Source organism: Rhagoletis zephyria, unplaced genomic scaffold (genome assembly GCF_001687245.7).
Source record: "Rhagoletis zephyria isolate East Lansing unplaced genomic scaffold, Rhagoletis_zephyria_1.1 Rzeph_scaffold_00503, whole genome shotgun sequence".
NCBI lineage: Eukaryota > Metazoa > Arthropoda > Insecta > Diptera > Tephritidae > Rhagoletis > Rhagoletis zephyria.
This window is the reverse complement of record NW_016157587.1, coordinates 199,756-222,142: the sequence shown is the minus strand read 5'-3', so window position 1 is coordinate 222,142 and position 22,387 is coordinate 199,756. Positions and strand designations below refer to the sequence as shown.

General features: G+C 33.2%; 1 protein-coding gene across 2 annotated transcripts; it reads left to right on the top strand.

The window, feature by feature from the left end:
- Window positions 1–9,618: 9,618 nt before the first annotated feature.
- LOC108360003 (acyl-CoA Delta(11) desaturase-like) lies at window positions 9,619–21,814 on the top strand. Of its 2 annotated transcripts, none has more exons than XM_017612134.1 (5): window positions 9,619–9,750; window positions 19,436–19,734; window positions 20,165–20,501; window positions 20,566–20,751; window positions 20,810–21,814. In XM_017612134.1, the coding sequence occupies exons 2-5, from the start codon at window positions 19,443–19,445 to the stop codon at window positions 21,126–21,128; spliced, it is 1,134 nt and encodes a 377-aa protein (XP_017467623.1). In that variant the 5' UTR covers window positions 9,619–9,750; window positions 19,436–19,442; the 3' UTR covers window positions 21,129–21,814. The 2 variants fall into 2 exon arrangements, with proteins under 2 accessions (XP_017467623.1, XP_017467622.1); XM_017612133.1 differs by lacking the exon at window positions 9,619–9,750 and adding an exon at window positions 10,468–10,817 and having other exon boundaries at window positions 20,810–21,231.
- Window positions 21,815–22,387: the final 573 nt, after the last annotated feature.

Below are 22,387 nucleotides of genomic sequence, written 5' to 3'. Positions count from 1 at the left end.
CTTTATTTAGACACAATCATAAAATTTAATGCAACCTTTAAATATAAATAAAGCTATGCCTGAAGTTAGGCATTTACATTATCTGTTCTTGACGTATTATGTTTCTTGGTTGTAAACCAATTTAAAATGGGTAGTAAAATGCTTTATTTAGACACAATCATAAAATTTAATGCAACCTTTAAATATAAATAAAGCTATGCCTGAAGTTCGGCATTTACATTATCTGTTCTTGACGTATTATGTTTCTTGGTTGTAAACCAGCTTTAGATTACAGGTTACTTGAGAAAACGGCCCTTTAGAAATGCTGCTGTTAGCATCAAAAAAATTTCCAAAAGTTTCTAGACCGTTCCGGTTAGGTACATATATCCGACTGTTGTGGGTACGAGATGCCATTACTTGCGCTATTCATTGGCAAGCATTTTCAGTTACCATTTGCATACATATGTACTACATATATCATCTATGCACATATGGGCATTCCCATGGTGGCGCACGTGACAGTCGTACGATTTCAATGTGATACAAAAAAGGAATACCATTTGTTTTCTTTAACTTTTTTGGGCCATTGTATAGCACATAATTAGCTCTATATTTAACCGAAAAATGAAATCAATCGAACTGCTTGGTCCTGAAATATAAGCATTTAAAGAGAGTGTCGTTACGTGACAAAAAATGGAAGTTGATTTTTTCTTTTCTTACAAAATCGCAAAACTCTGCGAATTGTGGATGGCTATTTTCATGAAACTTATTTTAATATGATTTGGAGCAATTCTAGTTGTTTTTAGAGTTTTTTGAATTAATGCAAATTGTTTCAATTCTCTTTTACAACCCCAAGTGTGAAACGTGACGTGACGTAGCGTCACGTGACATAAATTTCCATCGTTATATTTTTGTTCATATTGCTTTTAAATGAATTTTCAACGCAAATAAAACATGTATTTTATGTAGAATATACTTTATATTTTGACTTCAGCGCCAATTCAGGGTCAATTTATTAGAAATCTATGATTTATTATGTTTCAACCACATACGCCAAATTCGAACCAAATCGGACCATAAATACGGTTTTTCGAAATATCTCGACCTTGGCACCACCTAGGAAGACCATTTTATGCAAACATGATTCTACTTACATAGCCAGTATATATTTTAAAAAGCAGACAAATCGGCCCGTAAATACGTTAGATATAAAACTTTTATTTTTTTTTTGTCGTGGTGGACCTTCCGCTGGAAACACCCATATGAGACCTTGAGATCCAGATAAGCCTAATTGACATTTCAAAATAAATTGAGGTACAGCTTAAATGCATTACTAGCATCGAAACGGTAATAGCTTGAGGCATACTCTTTTAGTTTTCTTTCACTATAATAGACAGCATCACGTAGGTGCAATAAACTTTTCAGTAAAATACCATATTTATTATTTATAGATTTTCTATATTACTAAAACAAAAATTAAAATTACGTAGACTCCCCTGGCTCGCATGGCCTCTTATTATATACATACATACATATGCATGACCAGATCTTCGATTAAGCTCCACTGTGACTTCTTAATAAAAGAATTCGTTTACATATACATGTTTTGGGTTTGAGAAATATGTAGTTGAACATACGGCTAATGGCATTTATCGCATTTAGTAAATATCGTATGGAGAGTTAAATGTGCTAATTTTATGCGAATACGAAGTCAATGTCAATATGTTTGTGTTTCCATGTGTAAACATACACTACGCGTGCATGTATGTTCATATGTATGTATGTACAAACAAATATGTGTATTTATTTGTATTTTTTCTTGAATTCGGACTTTTGTTGTACTGAAATAAAGTGCACGCCACTCAATATTTACAGATTAAAGTTCAAATAATTAAATATACGAGCAGCTAGTAATTCGATGAATAATCTAACAGAAGTGAAGATGTACAAAACTATTCAAGGGTCATTTAATACATATGCGCATATTTTGTGCTTTTTAATGCAATAAGTTTCGCAGTTAAATTATATATATATTTAAAATATTTTTGTTTTCCTAATATTACTTTAGTTTGTTCGCATAGGCAAAACGTGTAAAATCTCAATTTTGTCAAATATGATGAAATACTTGGATGATTCAAATTGTTATTACTGAAGTAAATTCTAATAACAAATAATAAATAGCAAACGTTGCAGCAGACACGTTGCTTCTTTGGACTTTAAACGTCGCGTTTTGTGTACTTTTAATGGCGCAAAGCTAATAAAGATAAAGACATTTCGATTCGCGATATACCTACGTAGTTTACACCGAAACAATCAATTAGATTAAACCCCGGCATCTTATTTTTCCAAACTGCTAATCTCTAATTCCTCCAACTGGCATATACTTTGCTTTTTTAATTGCAATTAATTATTTTATTAAATACCTACATAAGTTTGGCGTCATTTCTTCAAGCTCTAATCATTTCACTCTGAAAACAACAAGCTATCATTTAATGAAAACGTTTTAGAGGTCAAGCCTGTTAAAAAAAATTCAAGGAATAATTAATGTTTGTTACATAAACAGATAGCACGTCACAAATCCCAGCTAGTTTTTCTCCACTGTAAGATGAATCTAATATACAATGGAAAAAAATTTATGCGGCAAATGTTCAAGCTATTTTTGATAGGCGGCTTTACCTTAATTTTTTTAAACAAATTAAAACACAAAATTGCTCTCGATTTTGCTGAAAAGCTCTGTTTACATTTTTAGCGCATAATCTCAAAAATGCCAAAATTTGAGTTGTGACTCTTTTGAAGACGGTGTGCGATATGTATGTAGGTATCAGAGCTGGGCACTTTATGATTACGATGACATTTTGATTACTTTGGATTACGATTACTGTAATTGTAATCCCGAAAAATTTCAGCATTGCGATTATTGTAATTGTAATTATAACATGCTTGATTGCGAATACTTTAATTGTAATCCTTAAAATTTAACGATGTATGTACATATGTACAGATATTTATATGATCCCGATATATTTTGTCTTGTAAATCAAATTGCATATCGCAAGCTAGGAGCGCAAGCTCATATTTTGATAAAGAAAGCAAGAGAAACTTATTTAACGCGGTTATTTTCAGTGGCAAAAATAAAAAAGTGAGCAAATTAATATTTTTGGCTCTTTGCTCCAGCTCCGCTGCAGTCCTGTATTCTCAAATTTCAAGATTTGTTTTATTTTAATGCTAAATGGCAAGAACTAAAAAGAATGGCACCTTTATTTTTCTATTTGGCACTCCATTGCTAAGGATAGTTGGCAGCCCTGTGTACAAAGATTTCTGCATTAGCCAAGAACTACTAAATAAGACTAAATTTTTTAGATTTCATTCGAATACTTGCGATAAACTCTATGCATGTGCATAAAATAAAGTAGCATAAGTGACGTCACACCTCTTATGCTTAAATGGCCGGTAACTTGTATATGGACGGGTCGGTTATTCGCTCAATTTCATCAACCAAAGGTGCATTCGATGACAAGTAGCCGATCATTAAAGTACATGAGGTACGAAGTGATTTATGCCACTTTCAAAATAACCAACTCATTTATCATCACTTTTCAAAGTTTTTGTTACCCTTCTACACATTTTTAAAATAAAAAGAACTACCAATTAGGATTCTCTCTGTTCAATAAATCTATTTTTAAATACCTACCAAAAATTCCTTCGAGACGTAAGCAATCTTATCTAAAACTGCAGGTGTCCAACCAATGAGGTACAATTATGTGATACCGTTAATTCGTTAATTGATTCGTACATGCGTACACATGTATGTATGTGTAGATAACGCGATTGGTATTAGGGACTCAAGTGCCATTGAAATTCAAAATCCACATTTTATAATTTCGATCATTCAATTATAATTTCACCATAAATAATAATTGTTCAAATAACAAATTTGACATTTACAGCGGGAGCAAAAATACTTCTTTAAATTTGTAAAGGGAAAACTTTATGAGCTGTTCCAGATGTGTCATTAATTTTCAAAACTTACATATCGCTAGCTTAGAGTAAAAAGTTGCTAAGTCCCAATTTAAAAATTGTATAGGAGAGTAAAAATATTCGGATAGCCATTTTCCTCAAGCATTTCGCAAAACTTTTAATACAACATTTTTCCTATTTAAAGCAAAGCAAAACTCCTTACGAATCAGAGAGATTCGAACTTTATTTGAAGATTTTGTACTATTTTGGCTTTACCGAATTTTCGGGCCGTTTTTTGGACTTAGCAAACTTTCCTTTCATTCAATATAAACGAGAAAACATAAAGCAAGAACCCTTTTCGATACGATGCATTTCTAATTTCTGCAGCCGCCTGTATCAAAATATGAGTTTTCATAAAAAGCGGACTTAGCAACTTTTCACGAAGAAGCAGTTTCCTTCCCTTTCAAAATTAAAGTATTTTACGATACTAATCATTTTTGCCTGCAAATGAAAAATATAAATCGACAGAAGAAATTTTTGTATGCAGGCGTAGGCTATTAAATTTTAAAACATATAATAAAGTGTAAATTTTAAGTCGCTAAAAATCCCGTTGATTTTGATAACTTTTTTTGCTATACAAGTGTGGAACGGATGGGGAATCAAAGTGTGTTTTTTTGTAATTTTTTTTATTATTTTTGCTTTGTATCTTCATAGTCTGTAATATTTTTAAAGCTATAGACTTAAAAAATTGAATTTAATTTAATGTAAACAAGTAATTTTTAAGCAAAAAAACAAAACCGACTTCAACTCTCGTATAAAAATTTAAAATTATCTTTAATTTCTTCACGATCCAATTACCGGTTCTAAAAAAAACTATCGAAATCGGTTAACGTGGTCTAAAGTTATGCATACATACAAAAATAAAAAATAAATAAATATTCTGACGAACTGATAACCTTCTCCTTTTTGTGAAGTCGGATAAAAAATAAGCGTGCTTTTGAAAGCGGTCGGTGTTCGGTAATTATTAAATTTGTTCAATTAATATAGCACAACATTATGAGCTGGAAGCTTATTAGGTTATTTGGTATTGGGTGCCATGGTGGATTTATTACAATTTGAAGATAAAAAGTACTTTGTTTTTATTTCATTATTTATCTCTTTTAATTTGTTTTTGTACTAAAAACATTGGCCCGTGGTTATAGGAAAATAAAGTAGACTCTAAAGTTAGTTGGAGCTTTTTTGGTAGACATTGACATTGGAAAATATGTCAAAAAGCACAAATAACTTTATTTTGGCTATAACTCTGGGGTCAAAAATTATTACTCTGTAGTGTATTTTATTGTTGTAAACTGAATAAAAAATATATTTGCATAACCAGGCAACCTGGTAGCCAGGCAAGTGTGAACACCCACAGTGTCAAAAACGCTTCGCCTTTTTATTAGGTCCAATCCCGTATTCCTCGGGCTAAAACTAGTAAAACTGTCAAAAAATAAAATTCGCTCAGAGCGAGAGAGTAGCACGGAAAAGTACGATATCGCTTTCTAGTAAAAAATTATAACTTCTGACAGCTTCAACATAACCTCCAAATTTTGTTTATTTTGTAAGTAAACATACTCAGCTCACACATGTAAATAGCCAGAAATACTTACAAATTCATTAGAATTCACCTAAACCAGTGATTAAATATTTTATAATATGCATTGGCAAAGTGCACTTTTCTTTTGTATAAAATTTGGTTGTCAAGCACACTACAGCTGATCGTTTGACACATTTACCAGCGAAAAATCTTCGGAATAAAACTAATAACTTCTGTCACAGAGAGGACCTTTTTTACTCTCTGCTTTGTCCGCTCAGTTGCCAGAGAAGCGAGTACGGGGATCAATGTCCAGTAAAATCTGGTAATTTCTGGTAAAAAAAAATGGTAACATCGGACTCATACGGGATAACAACTATTGCGATTGATGTACTTATTTACTGACTAGCCTGCCAATTAGTAATTTTATAAGTCATGAACTTATTGATAGTAAAATGCATAATAAATAATTAGCAAAGAATAGTAAACAAAAAACTTATAAGATAATAAATCTTTATATAATCGCCTGATATTTCCCTGATTAAAAGAATAAACCGCAAACGCCAGCATCAATGGCATTGCCGTTGAAGTCACTCACACGCCCTGCATTAACCCAGTTGGGAAGTAAATCCGTATACCACCACACGTTTAAAAATAAATAAAAAATACGAAGTGACACATTTTTTCACATCTTCACTTAAAATTTTCATTCTCTATACCACTCAAGGTGATTTATGGATTTTTTTTTTTTTAATTGGAAAAAGTGGAAAAAGCAGATCACTGACTTAGGCAGCTGGGCTCGTTGGATCGAATCCCAGTGAAGAAGTCTGATGAGGAGATATGGGGATCTCCGAAATAGCAGCCATAGCTTCTACCATTTATAAATTATTGTTGTTTTTCCACATTAATTTAATAAAAATAATAATTAGAAAATATAAACATATTTTTTTTTATTGATAGTAGAGCTCTCGATTATGTTCGCACATTTTCAAACAGCCCGGGTATATGAGCAGCGAGTACTCGCACACTTGTTCAATGCTCATTACTCGAAAATTTTCGAGCATGAGCTCGAGCAATTCGAGTTTTTTCGAGTAATTTGAACAATGTTTTTTTTTATTATATTGACATTTTTGGTAGAAACTTTTTAAATTTTTCAATTATTGTTATATTTTGCAAGGATTGTTACATTGATATTTAATAATATAATTTATTTAACATGAATTAGAAAGCAGCTGCTGACAAATACAATTTACAAATTTTCTTTTGTTTATGAAATTGTTCAAAAACTCGAAAATTTTGAACAAACATTTGAGCAGTTGAGCAATGAACGAGTTTCGAGCGAGTATCGAGCTACTCGCATTGCTCGATACCCGGGTATCTAGAGCTCTAATTGATAGTGGGTTATTAGTTCGGTTCGTGATGCAAATAATTGTTACGAATTGTTAGGAATTATCCTGATTTTTGTCAAATCGCTTTCGTAATGCCCAAAAACTTGCAAGGAAGTGAAAATTGGGAGAACCAAATTCTCCAAACCCAATTCTGGCATAGGGTTGCCTTTCGATAGACAGTAATTTGAAAAAAAAATTCCTTACATTTGAAAATTTATAAATAATTTTTTCTTATTAATAATGAGAGTAAATATTTGTTTACTTAATATATTTATTTAAATTAGCAAATAATAGTAAAAAGAACTTATAAGATAATAAATATTTATATATAATCGCCTGATACTTGTTTTTCGGAGTAATTTAGCAGAACTATTTTTTTCCCTTTCGGAAACTCTAGATTTATTGAAAAGCTACTCAGAAGACGTTTAATTTATATTTTTTTTCAAACATTCAACTTTTTCGTTTTTTTTTTTAAAATGTTTTTTTTCCGGCTTATTTTTGTAAAACTTTTTTTTTCCAATTTTTTTTTTTTTTGTCAAAATGTCTGCAAATTTTGCGTTCACGTTGATAGACAATGTTTCAAAATTCTCATGAATTTCATTGCTGGATAATTCTTGCTGCACTCTTAGACGAGCGCACATACTCATTACCACTGTACGGCCTCCTAAATGGAATTGCGATCAGCTCATTGTCCAAAAATTCCTATAGCTATTCCGAAGTGTAACTACACATACGTGGGCATATATATATTGTAGAAGTCCGCTTATGAAAAATCGAAGAGTTGGAAATTGGTATTGGAAATGGTCAATACATTCCTCATTCCTTCTTCAGCAAACAAAACTTGTCGATATATGTCTTGGAGCATTGGTTCAATACGTAGGACAGTGTCCTGTGATAACGCTGGTAAAAATTCTCACTTAATTCCTAACGTCAAAACTTTTTCTATTCGTTTCTTATTAAACATCGGCCATAAAGACCATGAGACTTCCCACTCGTCTCTCGATTGGTCTATAAGTCAAGGCTATGGTGTACTCGTCAATTTCCCTCAGTATATCATATATATCAGTATAGGGAGTTGTTATTATTGTTCTTATTCACCTCGCTGGTCAGCATTGCCGTACAACTTGTTAAGTTTTAAGTCTGTCTACATATCTACGTATTAGAGCGGGTCGATTTGTAGGGGATCAGAAAAACGGAAAAATCGCATATGCGGAAAATGCTCTACGGATCATTCTGAGCAATTTTGCTTAAGAAACTATGGGTCTGAAACGAATTTCGAGCCAGCGAATTTTCATATCAGGTAATACAAAATCTTGTGGGAAAAACTTAAACAAATAGCTAATAAAAAACAACAAAGAAGAATACTATAAATTTTTGGAAAATAAGCGTAGCCACGCCCACTTATGATTACCTTGATTACACATAAAATCGAATTATAACCACGCCCACAACCCATATAACGGTTATTTAGAGAAATACGAACTCTCCGATAAATCACTAAATACTGTAGCTAATTTATTCAAAATTGATGTTTGCAATAATTATTTAGCAAAAAATAGGTTTATGATAAAGTTTTGGAAAATGGGCGTGGCACCGCCCACCATATATGACCATATATGCGAATCTCGGTAGCCGTTCGATCAATTGGTATGGTTATTGGGCTTGCCAAATAAAAGCAAACCATTGAAAATTATTGAAATCGGTCTAAAAGTACGCCTTGCTGGCTCCCGACAAAAAAAATAGCTAACATAAAACATGGACCTGTAGCGCACTCCCGTTGGCTAACCAAGGCCGATCGAATTTTAACGATTGTACGTTGTAACAAGTTCACCACCTTGTAACTTAAAAACTCTAGAAGAATACTAATGATCATAAATCAGTACGCGAAAGGCAATAAAAGAATTTAGAGAGTACAAGAAATGTAAAATTAATTTTGACTGCTCCAATTATTTCTGTATGATAGATTTGGATGATGACAATATTTTAAAAGAACCGCCAATTACTACATTCCGCATAACCATTTGAAGGAATATTTAGAATTTGAAGACCCATCACTTCCTAACCCACAAGTTCTATGTCAAATACAAGGAACTGAACGATACGTTCAACTGCTAACCAGTAACGGAACGGAAAAAAAATTGTGAAAGTGTTATGGTTGTGACAGGTTATAGTCGAGAACAAAATTACCACGCTTGGAAAGCACGCAGGACTTAAAAACTTAGTTATTGAAGTAATTAAAAAAAATCAGCTATTTATTTAAGTTTTTCCGACAAAATTTGGTACTACCTTATATGAAAATTCCCTTAAAACTCGCTGGCTCGAAATTGGTTTTAGACCCATAGTTTCTTAAGCAAAGTGGTTCAGAACGATGCGAAGAGCATTTTCCGCATATGCGATTTTATGGGGGGGGGGGTTGGGAATCGACCCGCCCTAACATACATGTACATACACATTTCAATAAATGATTCTTCATCTCGTAATTTATTTATTTTGAATTAAGGGAGATTCTTGTTATCACTTATGCTTTATTTTGCTCAACCGGATAAGCTTTTTGNCTCAACCAGATAAGCTTTTTGCAATTTTGCACAATTTTAAATATTGGCAAAATGGCCAATCACAATTCTAGAACTTATCATCTACTCCCTATATACTTTAAAAATAAAATATATATACATATTAAAAATAAGATTAATCAATTCTTCGAAGAAAGCATTCTTCACTTTAATATAAGGCGCTGGACACAACGCTCTGATTGCCAGTAGTAAACGAGCATTTAACGGTTTCACTATTAAGTGCTCAAAAATAAGCACCATTAGAGCTACGCTAGTGGAATAAGCGACGACGAGAGCAAAGGTAAAATTGAAACATTTGTGCAAGAAAGTCGTAACTAAAAAAAAAATAAAAAATAAACAAATAAATGACAAATAAAAGCGCGAGAAAAACTACTTTAAAATTAGATTTTCGCATTAAACAAAATTAGCCCGTATAACGGTAAAATGCGACAAGTCAAAATTTAAACGAGAGGGTAATGCCTTAAATTTTGTTGCCGTATTTTGTTTTTATTTTTTATTTTGAGCACTGAGTGACTCTTTTCTTGTTATAGTTGCTAAGTAAANCTAAGCCGTATTTTGGTTTTATTTTATTTATTTTGAGCACTGAGTGACTCTTTTCTTGTTATAGTTGCTAAGTAAAGTGAAAATGAGTAAAGTTGTAAGAAAATATTCGCCCTTTTTATGAGAGGCAATTTACAGATAGATGTCGTTATGAATTTTTTTGACGTAGAAAGCTTGACGACCGACAATTTTTGGGTTATAACGTTCTCCCGGCAAATGAACGGCAATGTATACAAAGTTACGTTGTACGAATATATTTGTAAGCACACAAAACTGTACGAAAATAACTCCCGTCCCGATAAGGTGAGTCGAGACAAAAGGGCGGGTGTGCAAGGGCAACTATTTCGCAAAGTCAAATACATACTTCTAAATGCGAAGGTGATCCCACGATCGGTTAACGAATCAGCCAACTTAGAGCGCTACATACATACGTGGACACAGCGCGTCCGAAGAGCACCAACCAGCAGCCGCCGCCAGTAGTAGTTGGCGAATTGTGAGCGCAATCAGCAATTTGCCGGGCAACGTCAAGCGAAACGGTCGTGCAACGGTCGGAAGGCGCCTCTCCAATCGACACTGATCTAAAGCGGGCTTTTCAGTGCTCGTGCTGCTATTCTGATTTTCTTTCATTTTATAAACGGTTGTGTTATTTCATTTTTTGTTGATAAAAGTGCCAAATTAGAGTTTTTGCGCAAAGTGGTTGACGTGCCAAATAAGCTGACAAATTTTTGTTTCGCTTTTCATTTTCCTAGCATAGCGAAAATTCGCGTAGGTTTATTTAATTTTGTAGATTGAAGCAAAAAACTAGTGGTAAGTGAAGTGGTTAAATTAAAAAAAAAAAAGTAACTTGTACCAAGATTAGTAAATTTTCCGTTTAGTGGTAAAAGCCGAAATTGCGTCGTATTTTTTGGTGGCTACGACTTTCTGTTGTTGCTATGTATTTGCCTGTTTGTGTATATTGACATGTAGACATATCGATTAACGCCGCATCCGCCTGCGTCCATGTATGCATGTATGTATTTATATATGAATTAGTATATGCAAACAAAATATATTCCATATAGGAATGTACTTAAATTCAAACATCTGTATATGCATAATACATATCGTCGTTTAAAGTGCTAAACCGCGTATCAGCAAAATGCAAAACCGCATAGGTATCAAGATAACGCAAAATCGCATTTCTGGCTAGTATACTTCAGGACGAATGGATAANTTTGTGTATATTGACATGTAGACATATCGATTAACGCCGCATCCGCCTGCGTCCATGTATGCATGTACATATGTATTTATATGTGAATTAGTATATGCAAACAAAATATATTCCATATAGGAATGTACTTAAATTCAAACATCTGTATATGCATAATACATATCGTCGTTTAAAGTGCTAAACCGCGTATCAGCAAAATGCAAAACCGCATAGGTATCAAGATAACGCAAAATCGCATTTCTGGCTAGTATACTTCAGGACGAATGGATAAGGCTTGAGCGTAGAGCTTCGGTGATCAAATCCAATTTTTGGCAGCAAATGTCAGTTACGCGGTTTTGTAATGCAGGTATTACGTGTCCCATCAGCGATATGCTCATCAGTGCAAACTTTAACGAAGAAAATTAGAATATATGTACATATCTACATACTAGGGTGGACACAATGATGTTAACAACTAAGTTTAGTGTGGGACACCCCTTTGTTATGTTCTGCGCACAAAATAAAGACATCGACGATAAATAATTTTTTTTTTTTCCTCAAAAATTTCAAAAAAAAATTTCTCGAAATCTGATATATTTGTCATATTATTTAAACTTATTTTCTAAGCGTAGCGTTATAGCTGATCAAAGCCAAAATTTGATCGAATTGTTGCAATTGGGAAAATTTTAATTTTTTCAACCCCTGTTGTTTTTGTTGTAGCGACACTACTAAGCCCCGCCTATTTCGGTTCAGGCTTCAATTATTGTCGTCAAGCCCAACTAACGATAGGCCCCGGAAACGGGGAGAGGGGTGTTAGTTGAGTGGGATGGAGCTGGCTGGCTGTGATAGGGGTGTCATTCCCACGACAGCCAGTTCTACGTATCGGAATGACTCGGGGGGTTTTACCCAACCAAGGGCTATTGTTTCGGCGACCTAACCCCTATTTAGATTGGCGATACCCTTCAATCATGTTTGAAACACTCGTAGCGGCCCCTAAATTTATGTTTTTAATTTTGAAATTTTCGTGGATGTTTTTATTTCGAACGTAGATACAAGTAAAGGCGGGCCGTTTCTGTTGATCGTTTTAAGGACCACCCTAATACATAGATAAAGAGGGAATCGGAACAGTAATAACCGGTGATGGAATACTAGATACAATTTTACTTTTTTTACACCTTTTTGAATTTGAAAGTATACGACTCGACTATCGAACAACGCATTGTACTCGACACGACACGACACTCGCAGTGAGGCTGATAGTTTGGTCTCGTAATGCTCGAGAAATTTTCTTCCAAAGAAATTTTTCATAGCCAAAATTTGTTTAATGTGCGTCAACAAGTTGATAACGTGTCGAAAAGAGAGGCTCTCCTACTACAACAAAAAATTTTTGCATATAAAAACATATACATACATATTTACTTTTTAGATACACTTACCTAATTTTGGTAAATTTTTTTCGGAATTTCGATACAATTTGGAAATTTAACTTTCCATAACTGGTAATAAATAACCTTTAGCTTACCCAACAAATTGAGTTACACACCTACATACATATGTATGACATATCAAATTTGAAAAAAAAGTAATGCAAAAACCAGTTCGCCTTACTCAACACATCACGTGTAGGTATAAATAAGCTATTTATGTATGTCAACAGTGACCACTTCTACTCATTTCAATTGTGCAAAAAATAATTTTAGAGAAAGTACAGTCGGACTTTAATATCGAAATTACATATGTGCATACATATGTATGTTTGTATGTATATTGTGTCAGCGCAGTACTTACATACATATGTGAGGCATTAGGGTGTGCCAACAGTAAAGTGTTTGCGGCCAAAACAACTTAACGCAACCTAAAGATGCCAAGGTGCTAAGTCCACTTTTTTTTAAGTTCTCAAAAAGAATTTTTTAAGTCCATTGAACGTACGTTACATAAGTTGTTTATTCAATTTCTATGTAATTTATCACGCGAATAACTAGCTCTGTTTTCGTATTCGTAAAGAAAAAAAAAGTATCCAGTATCTTTAAATAGGCTTACTTTGTCAATTTCAACTATAAAAGCTCCAGAAACAATTCTTTTATTAGTTTGAATTGCCCCCAAAAATCATACCATCAGCTTACTGGAAAATAGTTACAACTAAAAATTTTTCCAACAAAAATCCAGTTAAGCTTGCAACTTGCAACTTCCCCTGCAAATGTGCTGTCATTTTCGCTCTCTCGAGAGTATTCTCGAAAATTTTTAAGCTTCCTAGTTCGCGACGCGAGAATAACAAAAACATGTTAAAGGAAGAGATTTAAAAAAAATTGTGGCACACTCTAGTATGCCTTGCATTCATTTTTATTACGAAACTATTCCACTACTGACTTTTATTAACAATTAAAATGAATATTAATGTTTAAAAAGGCAATAATAAATAAATAAATTGATTAAAACTTTCTCTTCTCTGACAAATCTAGTTCATAATCAACATTTTCTAAACATTCTGTATCATTTTAGTTTAAGTTTTTTCATTTAGCATGAATTTTTCCCATCATAAAGCCCCAAAACTGCACATTTCTCTTTTCTTTTGACATTCATTGTTGCGTCTAGACAATCAAATTTAGAGTCATTTTTTGGAGAATTAAATGCCCTAGAAGAAAAAAATTCTTCTCAATCGGTACTTATAACATTTTTAATGAAAACAAATATGTTTACATGTTATTTACATGGAAAATTTCAAATGCCCACCGACACCGTTTAAAATTGGAATACAAATATGTCCAAGTGGGTGAATTTCCTTCTCAGTAAATAGGCCCTTTTAAGGCCATAAATTCGTTAGGTTTTTTTTTTTTGATCACCCTAATGTGCATACATGTATAGTATTTATATTTAATAAAGCAGTACATGTGTTATTAAATTATTCACACGTAAAAAGTGGAAAGTCGATTGTCCGTACTTACATAAATATGTATAATAATGGTATTCACACCAATTTCGTCACTTTGGAGGTTCATTGGTTGGCGGTTCGGCAAATGCGTTTTGCTGTGAACGACCTTTTAGACTTATTTAAGTTAGTTTGGCAATGAATTATAGTAATTTTATTATATGCAAGTACGAATACAATTAACATTTTAATGTATTTAATATGTGTACATTAAGCGCGGTGTACACACGCTCATTTATCTTTCAAGCAGTTGAAGAACTAGTTGATGTTGGTTGTTAATAAGTCATATGTAGGTAAGTTGATCAACTTTCGTCAAGTTGAAGGCAATTTAAAAATTTAAAAACAATTAACTAGGCCAAGGCTTGAAGATACTGTTTTGAAAAATTATTCTTGCCACTGAAAGTAAATCGCCCAAAAAATTGATGTGAATGCAGTAATCTTCGTTAAAAACAAAATGGATATACTTAATAGAAAATGCCCATATTCTCGGTCTAGCCCCCTATAAAATAAAGTTTTGGACGAATAAAAACATTAATAGGGGGCTAGAATGGGCTGAAATCTAAAAAAAAAATATTTTGTTTACATTTCACTAACTTTAATGTCTAATTAAAATGATTTTCTTTAAACAATGGCAAAAGTATTTATCTGTTGATATTATTGTAGCATCATAAAGATTACACAAACAATTTTTGGAAATGCAGCCAAATTTACAATCCTTAGCCAAATCGTTCCAGTAATGTAGACCAGACTGTCGTGGGAAATCCAAATCTGGCCTCTGGTTTCTCCTAAAGCCGTTGTTCTTTCGTGACTCACCTCACCTCAAGACGAAATAATAACAAAGAACCTAATGTTAGTAATATGAAGGTCTGTCTAGTATGCGGTAAGCCATAAATCATTGTTTTAATCAATGCGAATAATAATTAAATGATTAAAAGATTGTTAAGCATTAATATTTATGAAGGCGTCTAGTTACCTAACGTTCGAATTCGCTAATGTGACGATAACAGTTCGCATCACATCATAGTGATAAGCGTACAAAATAGTTTGGTAAAAAGTTCATTTAATTAAGCAAACTCGATAAAGTTGACTTCGTTGCCGTTAAGGTACACCCTCATGTAAATATACACGTACATATATGTGAGAGCTTAGTCACCCACTCACATACAAATATGTGCATCGGCATGCAACAATTGAAATCGTGTCCTGCATTTCGCAGCGATTCTAATAAAGTCTAGGGCTTTCGTTCAATTGCGACCGGCCGGTGATTCAAGTGCACGTGGCCTTTTGCATAAATTTATTTTATATGACACTTTTTAATGTGAATTTTCAATTAAAGTTTGCCTATGTATGCGTGTAAGTAAAACACATTAATATTAAAATGTATGTACATACATACATACACATATTTTTTTTTAGTGACTGCGCTTTATTAAATGCAGTAATGCAGTAGATATTTAGATATAGCTTTGCGACCGGTAGGTCTATTGTGCTCCATTAAATTTAATTGTTGGATGACTGAAAGTAGCACATACATACGTAAAACATTTAGTAAATATGGATGTATGTTATGGCAAATTTAAAGTACGGGGAGGCGCTGTAATGTAGATACTTTTCGACTAATTATGCTGAAAATGGGTCGAATCCGTTCACTGTTTTACTAAACAGCACGTCTAGTAAGTTGCATACGGAAACTGAACAAATCTTATGTTACAACTTATGTAATGCCGGAATTGTCCTAATGACATACATACATATGTACATACAGTGCCGGACAAAAGTATCGGCATAGAGAATTTTTCACAATGTTTGCAAAGCTTTTTATTCTAAGTTCTTTTCGCTATTTTTTTTTATAAAAATATAGATAGTGCATACTACAACAAAAAACATAAAAAATTAGATCTCCAAACTTTGTGCAAAAGTCCGAAAAATTCAATAAACTTGCGTACTAGTTTGCAACTTTCTAATCAGATTGTTTAGAAAAATTCTGATAAATATGCATTTTTTTCGCCCATTCAATTTTAGTATAACAAAGTGAAAGTTTGAAGTTGCTAAAAAATAGCGTTGATTTTTAGCAATTTTTTAACGCTTCTTCCACGCAAAATATGTTAGACAATATTTTTTGCATGAAAGAAAATATCCTTCCACATATAAAATTTTCCTGAGTTTTGCACAAACTTTAGACATTTTATTAACCAACGGGGGTAATCAATTCGTCCGAATATTTTTTTTATATATGTTACCGCATAACTTATAGTTGATTTCCACCAAGCCTTAACTGCAGTTTAAGCCTATTGGAAAATGGAGATTACAACTCGAAGGGAGTAGTTCCACCTATTAAGCAGAAGCAAACGAAAGGAAAATAGCAAACATTAAGAAATAAACCTTTTTTATGAACACATGTTAAAATAACAGCAGTTAAGCCTTTGGTGGAAATAGGCTCTTAAAAACAAGTATTCTTTATAATTCTGGTTATTAATATACTTTTCCGCTACGTAAAGTTTAACTCGTAATTTATGAGAGCGAAAGAGTCCGACTGGTTGACGGATCTCAGGATGACAAATGAAAGACTCATTTTAGACTAATAGATTCTCAGCACTCAGAAAATTGTTTGAAGAGTTCTTCTAACTAAAAACTTTTTTATGTACGACCTGAGGTTGGAAAATTGACAGTTTTGTGCCGCCTTCAAATTACAGCTGGTTTTTTATTAAAAGATTTTTCGTGGCAGAGTAAACTCGGAAGACTCGCGATGAGGTTATGTTGAAGTTGACAGACGTTACCATTTTTTACTAGAAAGCGATTCCGTACTTGTTACTCTCTCGCTCTGAGCGAATTAAAATTTTTTTTTACTAGTATTAGTCCAAGGAATACGGGATTGCACCTAATATTCTGAAAATTATCAACAAATGTCAAATAAATGTCACTGGAGAATCCCTCCAACACTCTTGCCAAGTTTATGGAGATAATAAAATTTCGGTTCATGCTGATAAAGTAGTCCGATCTTAAAAATATGCACACACTCATTTACACAATTGTATGTACATACTTATATGGAAAAACAAAAACAACGTAAAATAAAGTGCGACTTGGCTTGCCAATAAGTACTTATTTACATATGTACGCATAAAATGTAGATTAAAACCCTCAATTTCGCTGGTGGCGCGTGGATTTCTTTATATATGTAAACAAAAACATTGCTCGCATGAATTTGGGTGCTCATTAAAATTTGTGTCTATTCGGGTGCACACTTTTGACCTCTGAGATTGTTGGCATATGAACAAGGTATGCTCCAGAAAAAATGGACAGATATGTAGATATATTGAGTGCTTAGAATTGTCACATACAAATCGACAGACATGCTTTATAAACGAGAAATCACAGCTGGAAAAAAATAAAAATAAAATTTAACCCTTCATCAGCTCAGAAGGTTTTTATAAACCAACCGCCCAAAAGAGTCTTTTAGAATTCGAGCATGGTTTATGAAGAAAAACAGGTGAAACCATTGTTAATTGTAACATAAAACTTCACTTTTGGGTTATTGGATACTGTTAAGTTGTTTTATTTTAAGAAAATAGTTACATATTATTAAACAAAAAAAACATAGCGATAAATTTCCAACTGGTACGTCGGCACTATACCTGGGAGGCAAAACCGCTTTATGAGATGAGTTAATATAATCACTTTGCATTAACACTGCTTAAAGTTATACATATATGTAAATAGGTTTCGTAGGGTCATTCAATTTATATTAATTCACACCCTTTCATTGCCTTTGCACTAAACTATCTTTATCACTTCTAATCCCTCAAAACGCTGGAAATTGAAATATGTGCATATTTAAAAGCATTCTTACATACATACATACATATGTAGAGCATTGTGTCATCAGCTTAAGTTCATCCGTTGAATGCATTTACGTATATTAGTAGATGTGTACATTAGGGTGGGCCTTAAATGTAGGAAGCAAATTTTTACATCAGATTTCCTAAGCCTCCCCCCCTATGTCGATGCTACTATTGCCGAAGATATCACATATAAATTTGTATCCCGATTAAAATCGTTTAAGGCTTGTCGCACAGGGCTCAAAGTTCAGATTACCCTATGAAGACGTCATAACCGACTCCAATCGGAATCAAAATTTATATGTAATATCTTCGTATAGGTAGTTTTGGGTATTAGTCGAAAAAAAATTAATTTTAATTTTTTGAGTCTCTATAGAGGAATCTGAACAAAATTTATATGTGATATCTGTAACCGTGGTATTAGTGATTGAGGAGGGGAGACTGAAAAAAATCGTTCATTTGATATTAATGATCACCCTAATGTACATACATACATATCTATGTAAATATTACAGATTTAGAATGATTATGTAAGCGTAACGAGTACGGTGATGATCCGTCCGATATTATTCGGAACGGTCCTCTTTTAACCAATTTTCTGTTTATTTATTTGGTTTATACGGGGTGCAAAATGTTCGTAATTTAATGTCCCATATTTGTCCCATATGTATTCAATAATCAGTTTTAGTCACAGCGGCGGTATACGTGCGCTAAATTGCTTATTTTCCTGCAGGGTGTGTTTAATAAACATTACACATTCTTATGGAGCAGTATTTGTGCTGTCATGGAATTTTTCAAAAAATATTTCATTAGCAAGAAAGATAGGCATGTATGTGCATGCAATATGCAACAATTCACACGTGATCAGTCGTCTACTTCTGCTATATAAACAAAAAAAAATACAGATTTATTAGAAAAGTGGCTGTTTGGTAGTAAAAGTCATGCCTTCAGCTAATCTAGGCAAAATATCACAATAATGCATAGAAAAAATGGACAATACTGCAAATTTGTTGATAATGATATGTACATACATATATGCATACATATGTATGTATGTATGTATGTACATATATTAAATAAATATTGAGTGAAAACAGCTGTAACGTTCGAATTAAATTTAAGTATGTTTTAAATGAAACGTAGTAAAATAAAATATAATTAAAAATAAATAAAATTAAAAATATACAAAAAAAAATACAGACATTGTAAAAAAAAAATTTAACAAACTTTTCACGAATTGTTTCTTTCATTTTTAGTATCAACATGGCACCAAGGGATGCATCAATAAATCACAATACTNCATACATATATATTTAATAAATATTGAGTGAAAAAGCCGTAAGCTTCGAATTAAATTTAAGCAAAATATAATTCAAAAAAATTTTAATTAAAAATATACAAAAAAAAATACACAGACATTGTAAAAAAAATTAACAAACTTTTCTCGAATTGTTTCTTTCGTTTTTAGTATCAACATGGCACCAAGGGATGCATCAATAAATCACAATACTCTGGGTACTTTATCCGCTGAGAATGCCGATGGCAATAATTTGGGTCCATCTAAGCAAACTGGCGTCTTGTTTGAATGTGATGCCGACACGGCCGATGGAGCGCTGGCCATTGATGTGAATCTACGTAAGCGCGCAGAAAAACGTAAACTAAAATTGGTTTGGCGAAATATAATTCTCTTCGGATACCTGCATGTTGCGGCATTATATGGAGCTTGGCTACTCTTCACCTCTGCGAAATGGCCAACAGTTTTCTTTTGTAAGTATTTTTTTATTAAGTATTAATAGTTAGTTACGGTAGTGTTAATTCAATATTTACTACATATCAGCAAAAAAAAAAAATGTTCCAGGTGTTAATTTCACTTTTAGTAGCCGCACATTTGCATGCAAGCTGCTTGCGTGTAAATTTTTTCCAACACCTGTTGGTTTAAAACCCTATTTCCTAATGTATTGCAATTGATTTAATTACTGAGCGGCACACGAGTGTAAAGGTAGCTAATTGCCGGAAGTTTAATGCACTGCTACAAACTCAGCCATAATTACCATAAAAATACGTTGAGAATATGTAGTTGGTGCATTTTAATAAAAATTCTCACAAAAGTTGACTGTCACATCAATTTTTTATTCAATGAACTGCTATCTTGATTCGATGTTTATTTATAACTCCATTTATGTTTTTTATATTTCAGCGATTTTCCTCTATTCCATTGGTGTCTTGGGCATCACGGCTGGCGCACATCGTTTGTGGGCCCATCGCTCTTACAAAGCTAAATGGCCATTGCGTCTTATCTTGATTGCTTTCAATACATGCGCTTTCCAAGACGCTGCCTACCACTGGGCGCGTGATCACCGCGTGCATCACAAATTCTCCGAAACAGATGCCGATCCACACAATGCTACACGCGGCTTCTTCTTCTCGCATGTTGGCTGGTTGCTATGCAAGAAACATCCGGATGTGATTGCCAAGGGCAAGAGCTTAGATTTGACTGATTTACACGCCGATCGCATTTTGATGTTCCAGTTGAAGTAAGTTTCTTCGACTAAGGTTATATATATATAAAGAGAAATTTGTTAATTTATTCTTTATTAGACACTACATGTTGTTGATGCCATTGGCATGCTTTATTCTGCCCACCGTTATTCCCATGTACTTTTGGGATGAGTCCTTCATTAACTCGTGGTTCGTTGCGACCATGTTCCGTTGGTGCTTTTTGTTGAACGTCACCTGGTGTGTCAACAGTGCTGCGCATAAATTTGGCGGTCGTCCCTATGATAAGTGAGTAGTAAATATAACAAACACAAAATTACATCTTTAATTCAATTTAATTTTGCAGGAACATTAACCCATCTGAAAATCCCGGTGTCGCGCTGTTTGCCTTCGGCGAGGGCTGGCACAATTACCATCACGTTTTCCCCTGGGATTACAAAACCGCCGAATGGGGCAACTATTCCATGAATTTAACCACGGCTTTCATTGATTTCTTTGCTAAAATCGGTTGGGCATACGACTTAAAATCTGTATCTTCGGAAATCATTGAGAAGCGTGTCGCCCGTACTGGTGATGGCTCACACGAGCTTTGGGGCTATGGTGACAAGGACATAACCAAAGAAGATGAACAAGGCATTATTACAATAAATAAGAAATCTGAATAATGTGTTAGTTAATCTACATAAAAAATTATTCAACATAACTTGTATGAATCTGATATACATTTGTCTTACCTGAGCATAAAACGAATCTGTCATTAAGTCAGGGAAAAGCAAAAAGCAATAAAAATTAGAAGTGTGATTATTGTAAAACCTTTAGTAGTCTGAACTTGCATAGTCTTTTTACTGTCTTTTGCAAAATTGTAAAATGATGGTTTATGCAAATATCATTAAACATACTTATCAAAGAAAAATATACATTAAGTTCATTTATTAAAAAGTAGGAACATTTAGCTAAATTTCTGATATATGTACATAAGACTATAGAAATGCTAATTGGGCACCCGTTCCCTTGCTACCTTGCCACTAAGCGCGAAGAAATTAATTTGTGTAGCTCCAAGAGATATTGTATTTATTAATTTATATTCATTTTGTACATACTTACATATAAACGTTGCATATGAATGCATATTTAGTTATATTAATACATACGTTTAATCCTGGAAAAAAATTTCTTAATATGAATATACTTACCTATATATACAAACAAATCAAAAATAAATCTCATTTGCTATACGTAGTCCAAAAGGGAAATACCTTTGATCTTTTTCGCGCTTTGCTTTAAGGACTATTAGCGAAATTATAAGCAAATGTAAGTAGTATATTTTTAAATACCAGATTATACGACTTTACTAAATACATAATTTCAAATGCAATCGTCATAAAAGTCCTACACAGAAATTTTTTACAAGGTATCCCAATTACCAGCAAGGTGTGAGTATCTAGTCTATTTAGTCAGTTGAGTTACATGCAATCTCATAAATTTCAACGTCGTACAACCATTTTAGGGCATAGGGGAAATCAAGAAGAGTTCTACTATCGCCACGGATTATAAGAAGTCATCCTATTAAAGGTGAGTGCATTAAAGGCCTTAAAGGAAATTTGGAGTAGTTCTATTATAAGTTTATGTGGCATTATCACAATTAATCAAATTACGAAAAAAAATGTACATACAAACATGTAATAATGTACACCCAAATTCATAAAAAATAAAGAATACTTTGACTGATTTAGAAATCGCAAATTTTTGTGGAAACGTCACTTTGTAGAGCTCTTTAAACGTATTTTATTTTTACAAGTATTTATTATTTTTCACCTGTGTGTAATCTAATCTTGCAAGCAATTTTTAACCAACTTCACGATGAGCTAGACTTGAAACTTCCAACTTATCTCAGAACCCACATCATCACACAGGTGTCGAGATA